The sequence below is a fragment of the Chiloscyllium plagiosum genome, chromosome 15 (assembly GCF_004010195.1).
Source record: "Chiloscyllium plagiosum isolate BGI_BamShark_2017 chromosome 15, ASM401019v2, whole genome shotgun sequence".
NCBI lineage: Eukaryota > Metazoa > Chordata > Chondrichthyes > Orectolobiformes > Hemiscylliidae > Chiloscyllium > Chiloscyllium plagiosum.
This window is the reverse complement of record NC_057724.1, coordinates 7,389,738-7,407,337: the sequence shown is the minus strand read 5'-3', so window position 1 is coordinate 7,407,337 and position 17,600 is coordinate 7,389,738. Positions and strand designations below refer to the sequence as shown.

At 39.6% G+C, this 17,600-nt stretch overlaps 1 protein-coding gene across 3 annotated transcripts in view; it reads right to left on the bottom strand.

Moving 5' to 3' along the window:
• LOC122557077 (kelch-like protein 13) overlaps nucleotides 1-17,600 on the bottom strand; it is a 122,257-nt gene that overhangs the window by 66,977 nt on the left and 37,680 nt on the right. Inside the window, exon 1 of one of the 3 annotated variants that reach the window (XM_043704361.1) lies at nucleotides 9,947-10,268. The exons of 1 other annotated variant lie outside the window; for it this stretch is intronic. In XM_043704361.1, the coding sequence (XP_043560296.1) occupies nucleotides 9,947-10,026 (80 nt within the window). In that variant the 5' untranslated portion in view covers nucleotides 10,027-10,268. Of the gene's footprint in view, nucleotides 1-9,321; nucleotides 9,805-9,946; nucleotides 10,269-17,600 lie in introns of those variants that run through there. One more of the 3 variants, XM_043704360.1, reaches the window with a different exon arrangement.

The following is a 17,600-nucleotide window of genomic DNA, read 5'->3' as shown; positions in this document are numbered from 1 at the left end:
TTTCCAGCATCTGCAGTCATTGTTTTTACCTCGTTGATTTTAACCCTACTGTGAATCCTCTTGCAAGGATGCCTGCCTTGAAGAAGTTTTCCTCCTCTCTCTACAAGAATCTCAGGGAGTCTCTCTCTCATTGCAACTCCCAGGTCATTTCCTCAGCCTTGAATAGCTTATCTCTCCATGCTTCAGGCTCTCTGCCTTTATTCCTGATGAAGGGCTTTTGCCCGAAACATCGATTTTGCCTGTCCTCGGATGCTGCCTGAATTGCTGTGCTCTTCCAGCACCACTGACCTAGAATCTGATATCCCTTGTAATACTGGCCAACATCCATGATGGTTACTGCTCGCCCAACATGATCCCAATTCTTGCAAAGATTCGCATGCATAACCAGGTGCAAAGGTAACTGGAGAATGGATGACTTAAGATATAGTTCCTTTTACCATTGCACCTCTACGTCTTCAAAGGTAATTGTTAGAACCACCTTTTAAACATGCTTAGTAGAGTCATTCCCCCTAACTGACCCTCTGAAGAGTAACCCACCCAGACCCATTTCCCTCTGATTAATGCGCCTAACACTATGGGCAATTTAGCATGGCCAATTCACCCAACCTGCACATCTTTGGACTGTGGGAGGAAACCGGAGCACCCGGAGAAAACCCACACAGACACGGGGAGAATGTGCAAACTCCACACAGTCGCCCAAGGCTGGAATCGAACCTGGGGCCCCTGGTGCTGTGAGGCAGCAGTGCTATCCACTAAGCCACCTTGCCGCCCATCATTTTTAGTATTTTACATTTCTGTGAGCAGAAGAATTTTTTAAAAGTTGTCCATGCACTACCTCAATGTAAGTAAATATTGAAAACATGCTGTTTTGTAAACATTTGTCAAGTATTATTAACAACCCTTCACAGGAAAAAATGAACAGTACAAAGCTTGCTTAATTTTGTAATTTCACATTCAGTTTCAATCATCACGTGGTCACAAAAATTCCTCCAGACAGACAATCAGAAAATCCAGGAGAAAGAGAGGACTGCAGGTGCTGGAGGTCAGAGTGAAAAAGTGTGGCGCTGGAAAAGCACATGAGGTCAGGCAGCATTCCTGAAGATGATGACTGAAACATCGACTCTCCTGCCCCTCAGATGCTGCCTGACCTGCTGTGCTTTTCCGGTGCCATATGTTTTGTATCAGAAAATTCATCCTTGCATACTAGATGTTTTTTCCGTGCAAAGGTGAAAAGCACAGTACATCATGTCGAGTTTGGAGGGGAATTACACATCTTCACCGCTCTGTACTATTATGTACAGCTGGATCGATACTGATGCCCATGATATTGTTTCAGGATCCTCAACAAATACGCAATAATTTAACTTGTGTGTGTGACCGGTTACATTCTACTTGCCCTTCACTGGTTAATTTTCATACACATGTTACCAAGATAAAGTTAAAAAAAAAACAGTGTAATTATTCCCCTCAAATAATGCAGAAGTATCTAAATTTCATAGAGCCCAAGAGTGCAAAAGAAAAATTCAAAGAGAAACCTGAAGCATAGTCAATGACCAGAAAAAAACCTGCAATGTTTAAGGAGATCTATTGATAAGTGTAGAAGAATTTGAGAAATGCTACAGCTGTGCATATTTATGAATTACACTGAAAATTAATGTTGCAAGAGTATGACTCATCAAAAAGAGATAGGGAAAGCTGCATTTATGTCAAGACGAAGATAAAGTGCTTTCAATTAAATTGATAATTTAGAAACCAAGCTATGATCAATCTTGGTATGTTTGGTCTTCTGGATACTGTAAACAGTAGACACAATCCTTAAATGAATTAACACTAATCAAAATCTCAAAAGAAATGCAAATCTTTTGACTAATTTATTGCACTCAGACAAAAGCAATTACAATGTATTACAATTCATTACAACATTGGAAAGAAAGGCTTGAATTTATTTAGCACTTTTTATGACCATTGGACATCTTAAAGTACTTTACAGGCAATGTGATAATGCCAAAATATTCTGTTTTTGTAATGTTGATTGAGGGATTAAATTACCCAGAATATTGGGGAACATTTCCTTGCTGCTATTCAAATCAGCAATGTGAAATCTTTCAGATGTCCTCAGGCAAGCTCAAGCAAGCAGAGGAGCCTCTGTTTAACATCTCATCTGAAACAACTTACCTCCAACTGCACTAAACTGTCAGCTTCTCCTTTGGAGGTGCGGCAGATGTAAGAATAGTGATCCCAGAAAATGAATTGTTATTCTACAGAAATGATCTGAGAGGTTTTGGAATACAACAGTGGTAAAAAAGCAGAGATACTTCCCTCAGGCCTTACTGCAAGTTGACAAAGAATCGTTTAACATTAACTCTCACTCTCCATAGATTCCTTACTGGAAGCAGACATTAGTCCAAGTCACTCAAATGTAAAAATTACCACTCATTCGCCACTGCTTCTATCACTAAGACAAAAGTATTCGGTCATAAATTCAAAGCTATTTTAGCGTAATAGGAGCAGAAAGCAAAACTTAGTTCTTTTATTTTAATATGTCAGGGAAACTGTACTTCAGAATACCAAGATTCTAATACCTAGTGTATGGTGATTTATTGTTCCAGTTGACACCTCTCATGTGAGCTCAAGGAATCCAATCATTCCCTAGAGTTCTCCCTTCATTCAATCAGATTATATCTGTATTTTAGATTCTTTGACCTAGATTCTTGATACTTACTGATGGCAACTTCAATGTCCCACCATCCACTATTGGGTGTGAGAAAAAGTACTTCCCGATTACATTCCCAAAAGGCTTAGCTCCACGTTTAAAATTATGTCTCCTTGTTCTGAATTTCCACACTAAAAGAAATAAACCAGGTACAGAGAGGCTATCTAAACTTCTCTCATTTTCAAGGTCTTAATTAGATCATACCTGAACCATCTAAACTGATTAAAATACAAGCCAAATAATGGAATCTCTGTTTATAACTCAATCATCAATGTTGTGAATCTGCCCGATAACCACTTCAAGATAATTACATCTTCCTGGTAAGTGCAGTATTTAGAATGGGCATCTGGCTAACATTTTGCACCTGAAACCTCACTTCCTCACTTTCGTTTTCCAACCAACTTGAATCAAATACCAACATTGTATTTGTCATTTCTGATTACTTTTTGCACCTATCCACCATCATGAACACGTTCAAACGAACACTGAAATCTGTCAATTCTCCTGAACACCAAGCAATAAGCTTGGTTTTTTTAAAAAAGAACATATTTCATAAATTCAAAGTGGATGACCTCACAATGCTGCAAATTGAACACCATCTGCTAAAAAAACTTTGCTCACTCATTTAATCCATTTCTTGATTTAACACAACTATGCAGACTGCCAGCACTTAGAACAAAACAGAAATGCTTTAGCACAAGAACACTTTGTTGCAAAATAGATTGAACTGTTACAGTTCTGTTATTGACTTGCATCACTGCAAGTCCTATTCTCCTTTTCTCCATCCTCCCTTCCTTTCAAGTTGCTTTCCCATGTACAATAGGTTTTCTATGCTTCCAAATAGAAAAATAGTAGAATTTCAATTACGTAGCGTAATGGATAGCTTGTACCTCTACGGATAAGGCTGGATGACAGACTCCACATATGGTCTCTTAGGGTGTGGGTCATGTGAATAAAGTACAGATCTAACAATTTTAACAATCCTAGAGAGCCAACTGCATTCTTTGACTATGAGTTGCAGCAGTATGCTGTAATCAAGTCAAGACGTTGTCTCAAGTGTTTCATGGATGGTCAGGAAGAGAGACAATTTGAATTTTGAAAGAAAGAATGTGAAAAGATTTTGCTATCATCTCCCTGGATATTTTAGTGGATAAATATCTTTGCATAATGCGGTACTGAGACAGAGGCAGGATATTGTCCAACTTTGAGAAATATGTGAGGGTTTCTATCGTTACCAACTCATCACCATCCTGTCAATCTCTTGAAATGAGTTTGCTTATCACAGTTCTGTCTCCTCTAATGTACTACATTAAATTCAACCATTTTTAATTCACCTATTGTAATATCTCCTTCTTTGTCTCAGCTTTTATTTTTATATATTATGGTACCATGAATTACCTAAGACTTGCTTCTACATTCAGGGTACAATTGGAATTTTAGTTGCTGTTTGGGATATCGGTCTGAAGAGGGTTATGGAGGTGAATCCAAGGCAGGGAGGTCAAAGAATTTGCAAATAATGACAATTTCAAAAAGAAGTGCAGAAGGGTAACAGAGATCCAATGAAGTAATCAGATTTAAGCATGATCAGACAAGATTATCAAATCCCACTAAACTCATTGATGTTTCTGTTTTTAGCCAACGTGTGGTTAAACTTGTATTCCCAGAGCAACTTCAACATGAATAGCTCAATAGTCGATTATCACAAATCAATTAAACAACTGAACCAAACTTGTCTTGTAATTTAAGATAACAAACTAGATCTAATGTTAAGCCTCAAAAGATCGCTGCAAAACTAAATATTGGCTACTGAATCTATGTTATGCATTTAAGAATGGTAATTCAAGCCCATATCTGTAAGAATACATCCACCTTCAAAAGTTGTTATCTTGCTGAAATATGAAGTTATATCTTGATTTAATATTCCGTCATCAATGCTGTTATCCTTTAACAGGGAATGGGAGGTACACTCTAGATTATGAATTTCTGGACAATTTGGAAAACACACACTATCGGACTACAAGATATAGAAGCAGAAGTAGGTAAATTCAGCTGATCGAGTCTGCTCTGCCATTCAATGGGATCATAGAGATCCAATAACCCTAAACTCAACTTCCCTGCCTTTTCATACAACCTGTGGTTCCATTACTCACTAAAAATCTGTCTATCTCAACTTTAAATATATTCTACAACCCAGCCTCAACATGTATTACAACCACATCTTCCCTTTTATCTATTTTGCTTGTTGCCTACTCAAATAATTCTAATATATTTGTTGGGCATGAAGTCACGCTGACTCTGTTTGACCATATTATGTAGTTCCTTTATTAGAGACTTAACATTGGGATAATGACAGACATTAAGCTGACTGGCTTTTTGTCTCTTTCTCTTTTTAAATAAAGGGGTTTCATTACTGACTGTCAAAATCTTAAACCCTCATCTCTACCGTGGAATTCAGCAAATGTACTCTGAGACATTTCCAACATTGAGCTGTCCTTTACAAACTAGTTAGCTGGGATTGCCAAAGTGTACAGTACATGGAGCTTTCAAAAACAGCTGAGGCAAGCTGACCCAGAAGGCAACACATTCTAAATAGTGTCACCAATGGTTCAGTTGGCAGCATTCTCATCCAAGTAACAAGATCCTGGTTTCAAGTCCTGCTGCAAAGCTGACCCTTCAGTGCAGTATTGAGAGGGGGTGGAATTTGTGGAATTGTTCAAAGTGTTGCCTTTCAGCAAAGTTGATAAACCAAAGCCTGCTCCATTCACTCAAAAGGACGTTAAAAAAATCCACATGGCACTATGTCAAAGAACAGCAGGGGAATTATCATTGGTGCCCTGGCCAATAATTTATCCAAGTCACATCACAAACAAATTACCTGGTTGTTATCATATTGCTATTAGTGCTGTGCATGACTTGGCTGTCGTGCTTCCTTCATTTCATCAGCCACTGCTCTGCAAAAGTAGCTCATTGGTTGTAATGCACTTCAAGATCCGATGATCATTAGAAAAATGCTATTCAATTATAAATCACTTGCCATGTGTGATTACCCACATGCTCACAAAATTAACAGAAGCAACTTCATTTTAAACATATAGTTTCTCTAGGCACAATATTTACACAGTAAACTATGAAAATGCAATCAACTCTAAAACATGGTTGGTGCTTATTATTCAGTCTTAACAGGATGGGCATTGCTTTCTTGTCTTCTACTTGCTGTATAATTCTTTGATTCATAGCCCAAATATTCCAAGCTCTAATGTTTCCATTACACTTTTGGAGCTTCTCATTCGTTCCCCAGCGGCCACTCAGGAATCCGAAAGACTGAGATAAGGAGAAACAATTAGAAGCTGAGAAAGGCTTAGGAACAGGCTTGGCTACACAGTCCTTCCAGTTTATTTTGTTATTCAATAAGCTGACCTGAACTTGCACTGAACCCACACTATAGGCATCATTCTGCATTGCAAACTGGTCACCCAGCCAACTGAGATAACTGGCCTCCACATTAGCTGAGATTGCTATGAAGAATTCTCCTTCTCAATCTCTCCCCTCAGCTGAGGTGTGGTGACCCTCAGGTTAGAACATCACCAGTCATCTTTCTCTAATGAGAGCAGCCCTATGGTCTGGTTTGGTGACTTTACCTTTAACCTTATACTCTAATTACTTGGTTCATTCCTGAATGGAAAGATTTTTATTTCTACAGCACATTTCGTGCTCTTAGGATTGCCTGAAACACCGTGCAGCCAATTAGGCACTTGTGGAGAATCAGCACTTTGGTAATGTACAAAACCCAGCAGGCAGCTTCTACACAATTTCCCCCAAACAGCAATGAAATAAGAACTAGCGAATCTGGTCATTTTTAAAAATCACATGTGGACAGAAGAACCAATTGTGCCAGAAAAAATCAACTTGTTCTTAAAAATATTGTCATGGAATTATTTACACCCACACAGGGCAAACTATTTATCAGGAGTCTCATCTCCAACATTGTAGAGCTCCTCAGTATGGCATTGGAGTATTAGCTTAGATTTCCTTCTATGTCCATGGAACGAGATCGTTTGATTCAGAGGCTGCAAGTTATGACTGAACTTTACCTTTCATTCACTCACTTAATTGAGCAAAACAGTGTCAATTTCAATCTAGAAAGTTCCAGCCAAACTCTAGTATGCAGAACATTCAGACAGGAGCACTAAAGTTTTTTTTTAAAAAGTAACACATCTTTTGCATTAATTAATTTTTAATTAACCAGATGTCACTTTTAAAAGGCCTGCTCCTAATTTCAACATAACAATACCACAGTACCAACCCCCACTGCAAGCTTATTTTCATCACTGGCAAAGGGATAGCCCAATCTCTGAACAGGTTGGTTAGGAAAATATCTGCAACAATCCTGGCTCTGGCAAGTCGGAGTTTGAGAGAAAACACACCAAATAGGTGCAGGAGTAAGCTGATGTTAATTTCCAAATCAAACTATATGTTTAAAATAAAGCTGATGATTTTCAATATATGCATAACATAAAATGTGATGCTGGAAACATGAGATAGCTAGAGATCTGTAACTCACTAATGACTTCTATTCCACCCTTGAGTGTTTTCAGTCTTATACCTTGCTAGTATCACTATTATTTATTACATATCAATGTTTCTAAAAACAAATTTTGATCAATTTGGAGAATCAGTGATATAATCATTAGTGCTTTGAGAACTTCTGGGCAATAGAGTTGGAAGAGAGAACACAAACCACAACTGCAGTTCATGATGCATCATTGATACAACAGCAGTGCCTAAAAGTATCTTCAACATTTTTGATATTTAGTAATAATGGAGTTAAAGACGGTACCTTGCCTAAACATACATATTCTTAGTTTCTAATTGTCACTTATAAGTGGTTTCACTTTACATCAAATTCTCAGTTGCCTTTCAGAGTGATAAATGGATTTTGTCAACAATTATTTGTACTTGTGAAATAATAAGATCTCTCCGGTTTCTAGCCAGTTTTCTCAACAGTCAACCTAATTCCTTTTTTACTGGTAAACTGCAATGGTTCTTTTACAGCTTCCAAGCAAATCAGGATCTGCAGTTTTACAAAAGTATGGCTTGGGTGGCCAGCTGTTGCTGTCCACAGCATTCAATGCAACGTCTTCCTTTCTGAAAACACTTGGGCTCCTGATAAAATCATTGGAGAGAAAGGCAAATGGAAGTGGTGTCATATACACTAAACAGGTGCATTCAGTTGCACAGTCATAACATCTGGCAGGAGTGAGAAAGATACAAGCTACACAATATTTTACAGATTTAAAAAAAAATTTTGCCTTGCAGGGTGTGTTTAACAGTGTTATCTAGACCTATGCAGGCAATTGGAAGCACTAGCTTTCGGAACGCTGCTCCTTCATCAGAAAGGAGCGACGCTCCAAACTCTAGTGCTTCCAATTAAACCTGTTGGGCTACAAGCTGGTGTTGTGTGATTTTTAACTTTGTATATCCCAGTCCAACACCGGCATCTCCAAATTATGCAGGCAATATTATCAATCAAACCCGAGAATTCCACGGAATACCAACAACAAAAATTATAGTAGCTCCAAAATATTCTAGAAGCCAGTACAGACTACAAACTTATGTGGAAATAGAGAAATATCTGATAAATAAATCCTTACATTCATTAACTCCTTTCTTTAAAAAAAATTGTATTAATGTAATGGACAAAATCCAGATCACAAAAATCTTGCAGAGAAGCTAAAGACTTTTTAAACATGAATGGAGCTATAAAGAGTCAAGATATTACCATCAATTACTCTGAATATGGTTTGATGTAAGGTAGACTGTGTAAACCTAAACAAAGAACAAAACTTATTGACAGGAACAATTGGGAGACTGGTTTCTAACCTAAAGCTTAACCACCGTACCTTATCTAAATTCAACATGCAGACCTCAGCCACAAAAGAAAGCTGAGCCAGGACATGACAAAGCATTACCTGACACTCAGTCGTGACCCCATGACACTTGTACCCTTAAACAAACAATCTTGGCACTAAAAGAAAAAAAAATCTCTATTTTGACGTTATACAAAACTGCACAGCAAACCACTTTATAAGATGAACATTTTTTTCAAACTGAAGATTGTTCAATGGAAACTCACTCAGGTGCTTCAACTCCCATTTTCACTTGAGCACGTGCCAAAGCAGCACTATACAACGTGTCAGAAGATGAGTAAGGACAAAAAAAAACGATTCAACATTTCAACCAGGACACCTGGTGGCTTACAGCGGTAAAGTAAAAAAAAATCAAAGTGCAGGGATTGGGGCTGAAAACAATAAGATTGAGGCATAATTGCAATAAACGATCAAGTGTCAGATATTGCACAATGCAGTACGCTTCAAATGCAGTCACTGAGTGCATTCAGGGTAAAACGCTAAACGGCAGCACAAATCCTTGCAGAATAGAAAGTATGAAGTGCAAGCAAAACTAACAATCTGATACATTTTAGCTGTCAGGTCTGAAACATCAACTCAGTATTAATGCTAGAAGGTACATTCATGAATATTCTACATTACCAGCATATTAAAATATAAAATCAACACAGCATTTTACCAAGAGAGCATCAGCAAACTTACATGTACGCTGGAGTCAGTGTTGCTGTCCTAGACGGTTTAAGCACAGAAACTGGGAATTTCCAGTTAGTAGGGTTACTGGTTTTCCATTTCAATGGCATGTTGTTATAAAGGTACTATCATACCAGCGACAAGCATTTCCAAACCAGACTTCCAGCAATGAGCTCCATACCAGATAAGACTGTTCACAGTGGCTGATGCTTAGAACACGTGAATCATTCTGGCACTGTTCTTAAGCTAATGCTTTCCATTGCTGTATTTCATTGAACAGAGCTGAAAGGCATTCTCCTTCCCCAAATCCTTTGTCTCTCCTGAAGCGCAAGATGTGGTTTCAATCGTGCTAACTCAACAATAGTGTCACCTTATTCAAGGGAAAGCTTTGACTGCAACACGCAGACTGATTCTCAGAAACAGCACACTAGGGCTTTGTTTACCAGCACACTGCTCGAATAAGATAAGGACTGCAAGAACAGTGCTACCTGTATGGAAGCTCTGCAATGAAGCAGTAAATTATTCACAGTTTACACCCTTCATTTCAGTAAGATTTGAACAGCACTGTAGAGGGGGAAAACACACACACACACACACACACAAAGGATCATGTGATAGATTTGAGTCATCAACATACCTACTCAAAATACACTTGTCATCCTCTGTAAATTCTTCTTTTGGGCTGCAACAATACAAATGTGATATAAATTTCAGCATAGCCCTGGGCCACTGCTAATAGACATCAGGGAACAAATTCAGCAGCCTATTTTTCTCCTGTGAAAGCTCCATCCAAATATAGCATCAATGCTATTGTGATAGAAATCTTTTCCATTCTAACAGTCCATCACAGCCACAATGCAGAGTCCAAGATGTCAAAAAATCAGAAATGATGCAATTTCCTGAATGCCCGTCCAGTGTCTGCTGCTCAGTATGCTTTTATTTTCCCCATACTCCTTGCCGAGCTCCACACTCAAACACTGGAGTGTTTTACAACGTGCTGTATGGCATGACTCTCATTCTGAGTCTTCTGCAGGGAAGCGGGCTGCTTGCAGTATGTTCCAGCAGTCACAATCAGCAGTGCTGTTAACGATCCAATTCAACGGTTCTCAAATACCTCATCAAACACTCAAAGTTGTGTCGGGGCAGTTGGTCAAGCAGGTGGCCATCTGGGACTATTCTGCTAGTGATCCCAGGTGCTGGCAACTGATAACCATCCCTAATGATAACATTCAGGACATGTGGTTTCATAAGCGAGAGCAACATATTAATATTTGACCAGCCCCTTTCTTTTAAAGAAAAATGACTACTCAAAGCTTTTCTTTGCAAGAGATTGCAATCCACCTCAGAATATTTTATGCTCTATTTCCAAAGACTTCAGAGAAGTTAGTTATTGCATATTGTTTGATTTGTATACACAATCAGAATATATTTAATATAGGATCGTATACAAGTAACATAAAACACTATACTTCCATATCTGCACTGAAATGAAAATTGAAAACAGGCACATATTTATCTGTCATTTGTGCGAAGAGAATTGTTTATCTCATTAAGACCAAAATCAGACATGCAATAGCATAAATGATTTCTGTTTTAGCAAACCACCACTGCACCTATAGTGTGAATGTGCCTTCAACCTTATGTCAGAACCAGACTGAACAGAGTTTGGGGATAAACAACAGATTTACAGTGCTGCCTAAGTTCAATATTACAGAGCTGAAAATACTTGGCATGAGCACGAAATGCAGCGTAAATGCATTCACTCGTGGACACCATTTCTGTAGTTGTTTTTCTTCTTGCTTTCATGATAAAACTGATAGTCTTGAAGTCCCTGACAAAGGTGACAATTGTAATGACATGACATCATGACTATGCAACACAATTTTACGTGTGTATTTCATTGAGATGGTGTCAGTTTAAGCAGTTTATTTTGGGGGGAGGGAGGGGAATGCAGAACTATCTCGTCAGGGTTTGAAAAACTCTTAATGATAATATTCAGGCTATGTAGCTTCATAAATAATAAGGTTTTAATCATCTGGAGAGACCTGCACTGTTCTCCTCAGAGCAGTGGTTAAGTGGAGGTTTAATAGAGATGCTCAAAAATCTGCAGTGTTTGATGGAGCACAAAAACAGGGCCACCAAACAGAGAATACAATCTTCAAAATAATTGACCAAGATGAGAGGGGGGTGTTGGACATGTGACCTAGAATGTTTTGCCTGAAAGAATAGTGGAAGCAGAGTTAATTGCAATTTCTAAAAACGAAATGAACTTCTCTACCAACTCGGAAAAACATGCGGAGAGCCAACATAACATTGGGTTGGATGAAATCCCATGGATCGAGTACTCATGACCTCTTAAATCAGAGTAATATGGTTGCCATGGAGTTATGGCTAATTTGAGGGATAGCCACAGTTAATGGGACACTGCATTGCATCTCTGTCAAACTTATAGAGCTAGTGCGATTAAAATTGGGGATAGGGGAAAAAAACAAACCCACACTTTAGTGGGCTACGAAGATTCTGCTTGACCACTTGCTATCCCAAACTGTTTATAAATTCACCTCACACTGCACACTCCTGCAAGCATGCTACATTACCTACGGCTACAGCCTCTGCTTGAATCAGAACCTGTAAAATGACTCTTCACTTAACACACCTTCCTCGAGGTTAAAAAAAGATGAAACAAATGTGTTTGAACGTAACAACTAAAGCCCCAGCCAACTGAATTGAAGGGCAGTTTTCATTATGTGATGAATTTGCCATAAGGGTCAATTCCATGATGAATGTTCCTGCGGTGGAGCTTTGGCCCTCCAGGCGTAAATATTGCAAAGTCTGGGATAAACCACCTACAATTGTTGACAGAAAATTTCTAATATCTTCTCCAATTCTACAGCCAGGAGCAGAAATCACAATATCAACCCTAAATATGTCAGTAGAGAAAAGAAAGAAATGTTGAAAACAGACTTGCAGTTAACAGAGAACTATTGGCTAGTTACATTTATACACACAAGTACATGTAAACTGATTAAAACTGGGGAGAGGGACACAAAACTAAGAGGAACTGAATGTCATTGGTCTTTTATCAGACAGCAATGTGCATATGCCAGTTCTAAAACCATGATGGAATCAATCCAGTTCAACATAGTGAACTTTGCTTATACATATATAGATGTGAAACTGCAATTTATAACCATACAATGAAACTCAATATTTAAGAAATTCTTCATTGATCTTGCAACATCACACTTCAGAGATAATTTGCTTCTGCTTCATCTAAAAAATTAGGTTAATGCTGACTAACCTTCAGAGATTCTGCAATTTTACGTGCATTGTTGCTTCTCATCAGAGATTAGAATATCTCCATCCACCCATGCTGTACTCCTTTTATTAATTGCTGCAGTGCAAGAATAACTATCCATCCCATTGGTTAATTGAGTAGTCATGCTTAACATAGACTGGGTAGGAGCGGAAGGTTCCTTTCCCTGAAGGGACAATAACGACCGAGCTGGATTATTGGAATAAATTACCAATTCATCTGGCGGGTAATGGCTCATTAATTACCATATTTATTGCAATAAATTGATGTGCTTGACATTTTGGTATTCGAATTCAGGACTCGACTTTGCCACATCAACCTGCCCCTTTGAAAACTGCATGAATCACAAAAAGTCAGCTTTCAGGTACAAATAATTAAGAGGACAAGCAGTATGTTGGTCTTTAGCACAAGGTGTACGGAGTATAAAAGTAAGGCAATCTTGCTAGAACTATGAAGGACATTGATGAGATCACACCAAGAATACTGTGCACAATTTTTAAAAAAACATGGCATACAGATGCTACTGGCTAGGCTCGAATTTATTGCCCATCTCTAATTGTCCATAAGGCAGTTAAGATCACATGTTGCCAGACCAGATAAAGACAACAATTTCCTTCTGAAAAGGACGCCAGGGAACCAGGTAGGTTTTTCCAACAATCAATAATGATTTCAAGATCACCATTAGATTCTAAATTCCAGTTTTTTTTAAATTGATTTCCACCTTCTGCCATGGCAGCATTTGAATCCAGGACACAAGAATGTTGCCTAGGTCTCTAGATGAATAACGTGTCCTTGCTCAAACAGGGATATACTTTCACAAACAGCAATTGAGAGAAGGTTCACGAAGGTGATTCATAGGAGAAAGGTCTTGCCTCATCAGAAGATTGAGCTGGCTGGACTAACATCTACTGGAGAATAGAAGAGTGACATGGATATTAAAACATGCAAGATTTGGAGCTGACTTGTCAGTTTAAAGCTAAAGGGTCTAACATATAACATTTAGATGAGAACGTTTTTCCCTCGGAGTCATTAATGTATGGATTTCTGTTCCCACGCAAGCAGTTACTGAATATATCCAAAGCTAGGTTAGGTAGACTTCGGATACACAAGGCAGGCAACGGTTAAGGAGTTGAAGCCAAATTGGATCAGTCAAGATCTTGCTGACTGCCACTGCAAGCTCAAGGGGGAAAATGGCCTACTCCTACTCCTTTTCCTTTTGCTTAAGTTTTTGAATGCATCTCTAGACACTGCAACACCAGCATGTTTCAGGCAAACCAAAGAGCATCTTGCACCAAGTCGATAGTCTGCTAGTCACAGTTGATGTTTGTCTCAAGGTGCATTCCTGGGAACAGCTTGTGGAGCACAGTATCCTGTATTATTGAGTTGGTCAGTATGAAACTTGGCAAAAATATTGCACCCTAGAAGTTGGGCAATGAATGGTTCCTCCTATCAGAGTAGCTTAAAAGACAATGTAGTGTCAGAAGTCACACAACACCAGGTTATAGCTCAATAGGATTAGTTGAAATCATAAGCTTTAGGAGTGCTGCTCCTTGGTCAGGTGAAGCACGGGGAGATTTTGGGTTTGCGTAATAGAGTCTTATGGGGATAGCTGTCATCTCTATCATAATCTTGGTGCTTGCCGTAAAGTTATGGTGCGATTTTCTGCCAAATGAGTTTGAAAGCCTCCTCAGGGAATCATCTGACAGGGTCCATCATCTCCCCTTTTCCTGTAGACATTAAGGATGAAACACATGGATTATGGACTTGCTTATATTTCTATTGTCCAGCATCTGTTGTTTTTTCCTCTATGACGTGCAATCTACTAGACAAACAGTATCTGCTAAAAGGAATAATACAACATCATACATTGCAGGTGAACAACCTAACAAAACACTGATTACTACACAAAATGCTGAAAAGCAGAGATGAGTCAGTATTTGCAAAGAGCAAAACATGTTAATGCTTTACTCAAACATAATTGAGTGTGTGCTACATAATAATTGCTGCAAGCCACAGAAATTCAAAATTTCTTACTGTACTTTGCAATTTTACAACTCTGCAAATGTGAAGAATGGGAGCGAAAAGAACTTGAATGTAACTGCCCAGAAATTATTTTGGATTAGTGATGCTGGAAGAGCACAGCAGTTCAGGCAGCATCCAAGGAGCATTAAAATCGACATTTAGGGCAAAAGCCCTTCATCAGGAATAAAGGCAGAGAGCCTGCAGGGTGGAGAGACAAGCGAAAGGAAGGTGGGGTGGGGAGAAAGTAGCATAGAGTACAATAGGTGAGTGGGGGAGGGGATGAAGGTGATAGGTCAGGGAGGATGTTGGGCCACAGGGCGGTGTGGTTGATTGGTGCGGGTGTCCCGGAGATGTTCCCTAAAGCGCTCTGCTAGGAGGCGTCCAGTCTCCCCAATGTAGAGGAGGCCGCATCGGAAGCAACGGATATAATAAATGATATTGGTGGATGTGCAGTTAAAACTTTGATGGATGTGGAAGGCTCCTTGGATGGAGGTGAGGGAGGAGGTGTGGGCACAGGTTTTGCAATTCCTGTGGTGGCAGGGGAAGGTGCCAGGATGGGAGGGTGGGTTGAAAGGTGCCAGGATGGGAGGATGAAGGGTGCCAGGATGGGAGGCCCAGAAATTATGTTGATATATGAACACAATCATTAATGCCAATTTATGAGTCACAATGTATCTCAACCTGCTATGGAAGAGGAGTGAGGAAATTACATGGTCTCTAACCCAATTTTTTTTTATTCCTCCCTGGCCACAAAAGAGGTGCCAAAGGACTGGAGAACAGCCAGTGTGATTCCACTTTTCAAGAAGCATGGTAAAGATGAACCAGGGGAATCACAGATCACTGAACCTCATCAGCAGAAAGACTTGATCTCCCTTTAGAAAGGCAGGATTTAATCAGAGATAGTCAGCATAGCTTTGACATGAGGAGGTCAAAGCCCTGAAGAAGGGCTAATGCCCGAAACGTCGATTCTCCTGTTCCCTAGATGCTGCCTGACCTGCTGCGCTTTTCCAGCAACACATTTCCATCCATGAGGAGGTCATGCCTGACAAATTTAACTGATTTTTTTCAAGAAGGTGACCAAGTATGTAGGTGAGGGTGGGGTGTAAGTTGACATAGCTGATATGGATTTCAGCAAAACTTTTGACAAGGTCTCACATGGGAGAGGTAAAAGTACACGGGATTCAGGGTAACCTAGCAAGTTGGATCCAGAATTGGCTGAGTGGTAGCAGACTATGGGTGGTGGTAGTAGAAGGATGTTTGTGTGACTAGAAGCCAGTTTCCAGTGGCGTATCATAGGGATTGATGCTGGGTCCCTTGTAGTTTGTGACATATATAAACGATACAGATAACAGTTTAGGAGAGTATGACAACCTGGTGTGCAGATGACATAAGGCAGCATACTGGACAGTGAGGAAGATCTTAAATTACAGCAAGATATAGATGGATTGGTCAGATGGACAGATCAGTGGCAGGTGGAACTTCAGTGTGATAAGTGTTTCATGTCAACACTCTGGAAGAAGCAACAAGAGAGTACTCAATGAATGGCAGTACACTGGGAAGCTCAAAAGGAACACAGGAATCTTGAGGTGTTTATCCACAGATCCCACAGGGTGGCAGGTAGTTTATTAAGGTAGTTAAGGCAGCATACTGGACAGTTATCTTTACTTTCATTCACTCGTGGAAGGTAGGTGCTACTGGTTGGGCCAGCATTTATTAGCTATCCCTAATTGCCCAAGAAGGTACTGGTGGTGAGCTGCCTTCTTGAAGAGCTGTGGTCCTGTGCTTTATTTTGATCCATAATGACCTTTGTGAGTGAATTCCAGGATTCTGATCCAGCGGCAGTGAATAAATCTCCAAGTCAAGATGGTGCGTGGCTTCAAGGGGAATTTGCAGGTGGTGATGTTCCTAGTCTTGGCATATATTATGAGAGCAGAGAGATGATGTTGGAGCTGTGCAGGACTTTGACTGGCCATAGCTGGAGTGCAGTGTGCCGTTCTGGTCACTGCACTATATGAAGGATGAGTTTGCATTTGAAGGTGGGCAGAGGATGTCGCCTGGGATGGGAACACTTTCACTACAAAGAGGCTGGATAAGTTTGGATTATTTTCTATAGAGCAGAGAAGGCATGATTGGTGTGTGGAAGATTGATGGACATGAACAGGTTTGATAGAATGCAACTATTCCCCTTAGTTGAAGAGTCAATGATAAGGGTGCATAATTTTAAGGTGAAAGGCTGGAGGTATAGAGTGGTATTTGAGAAAAAATAATTTTTTATTAGAAGTGGTGGAAACTTGGAATGCACTTCCGGGAGGGTAGCTGATGCAGAAAACCTCAACTCTGTAAAAAGTATTTGGATGAGCACTAGAAGGGCTTGAAAATAAGACTAGTGTAGATTGAGCGTGGTTTTTGTCAGTGCAGACTCAATGGGTTGAAGGTCCTCTTCAGTACCGAACAATTCTATTATTCTAAGGTTGCTTTGCGATGTCAAATGTCATAAAAATTAAATAAACATCTGGGGATATTATTTCACAGCCTTACTGCAAAATGGCACAAGTCCATCCTAAGCCCCTCTGCTTCCACTGCTCCCAAGGACAGCAGCAGCATAATCACTGGGATATTAATGAACACTGCCTGGACTTGGACACATGTCACAGGTTCCTCATTAAATGCTGGGTCACAGTCCTGCAATTCGCTACCTTACATCACTGTGGGGTCACCATAATGACTCTAAGCTTTCAGAGCAAATACTTTCCAAAGCATCAAGGGATAGCAATAAAATCTGCCTTGCCCACATTCTGAGAACCTAGTAATATTCCAGTTGCTATCAAAATCTGATCTCTAAACCCTCAGTGTAATACTCCTTGCCAAGTGCAATTTCGATGAATTTATTCATTCTTTCAGGTGATAATGTCTGCTCCAACTGTAGGATTACAACTGCATGGACAACAGAGTA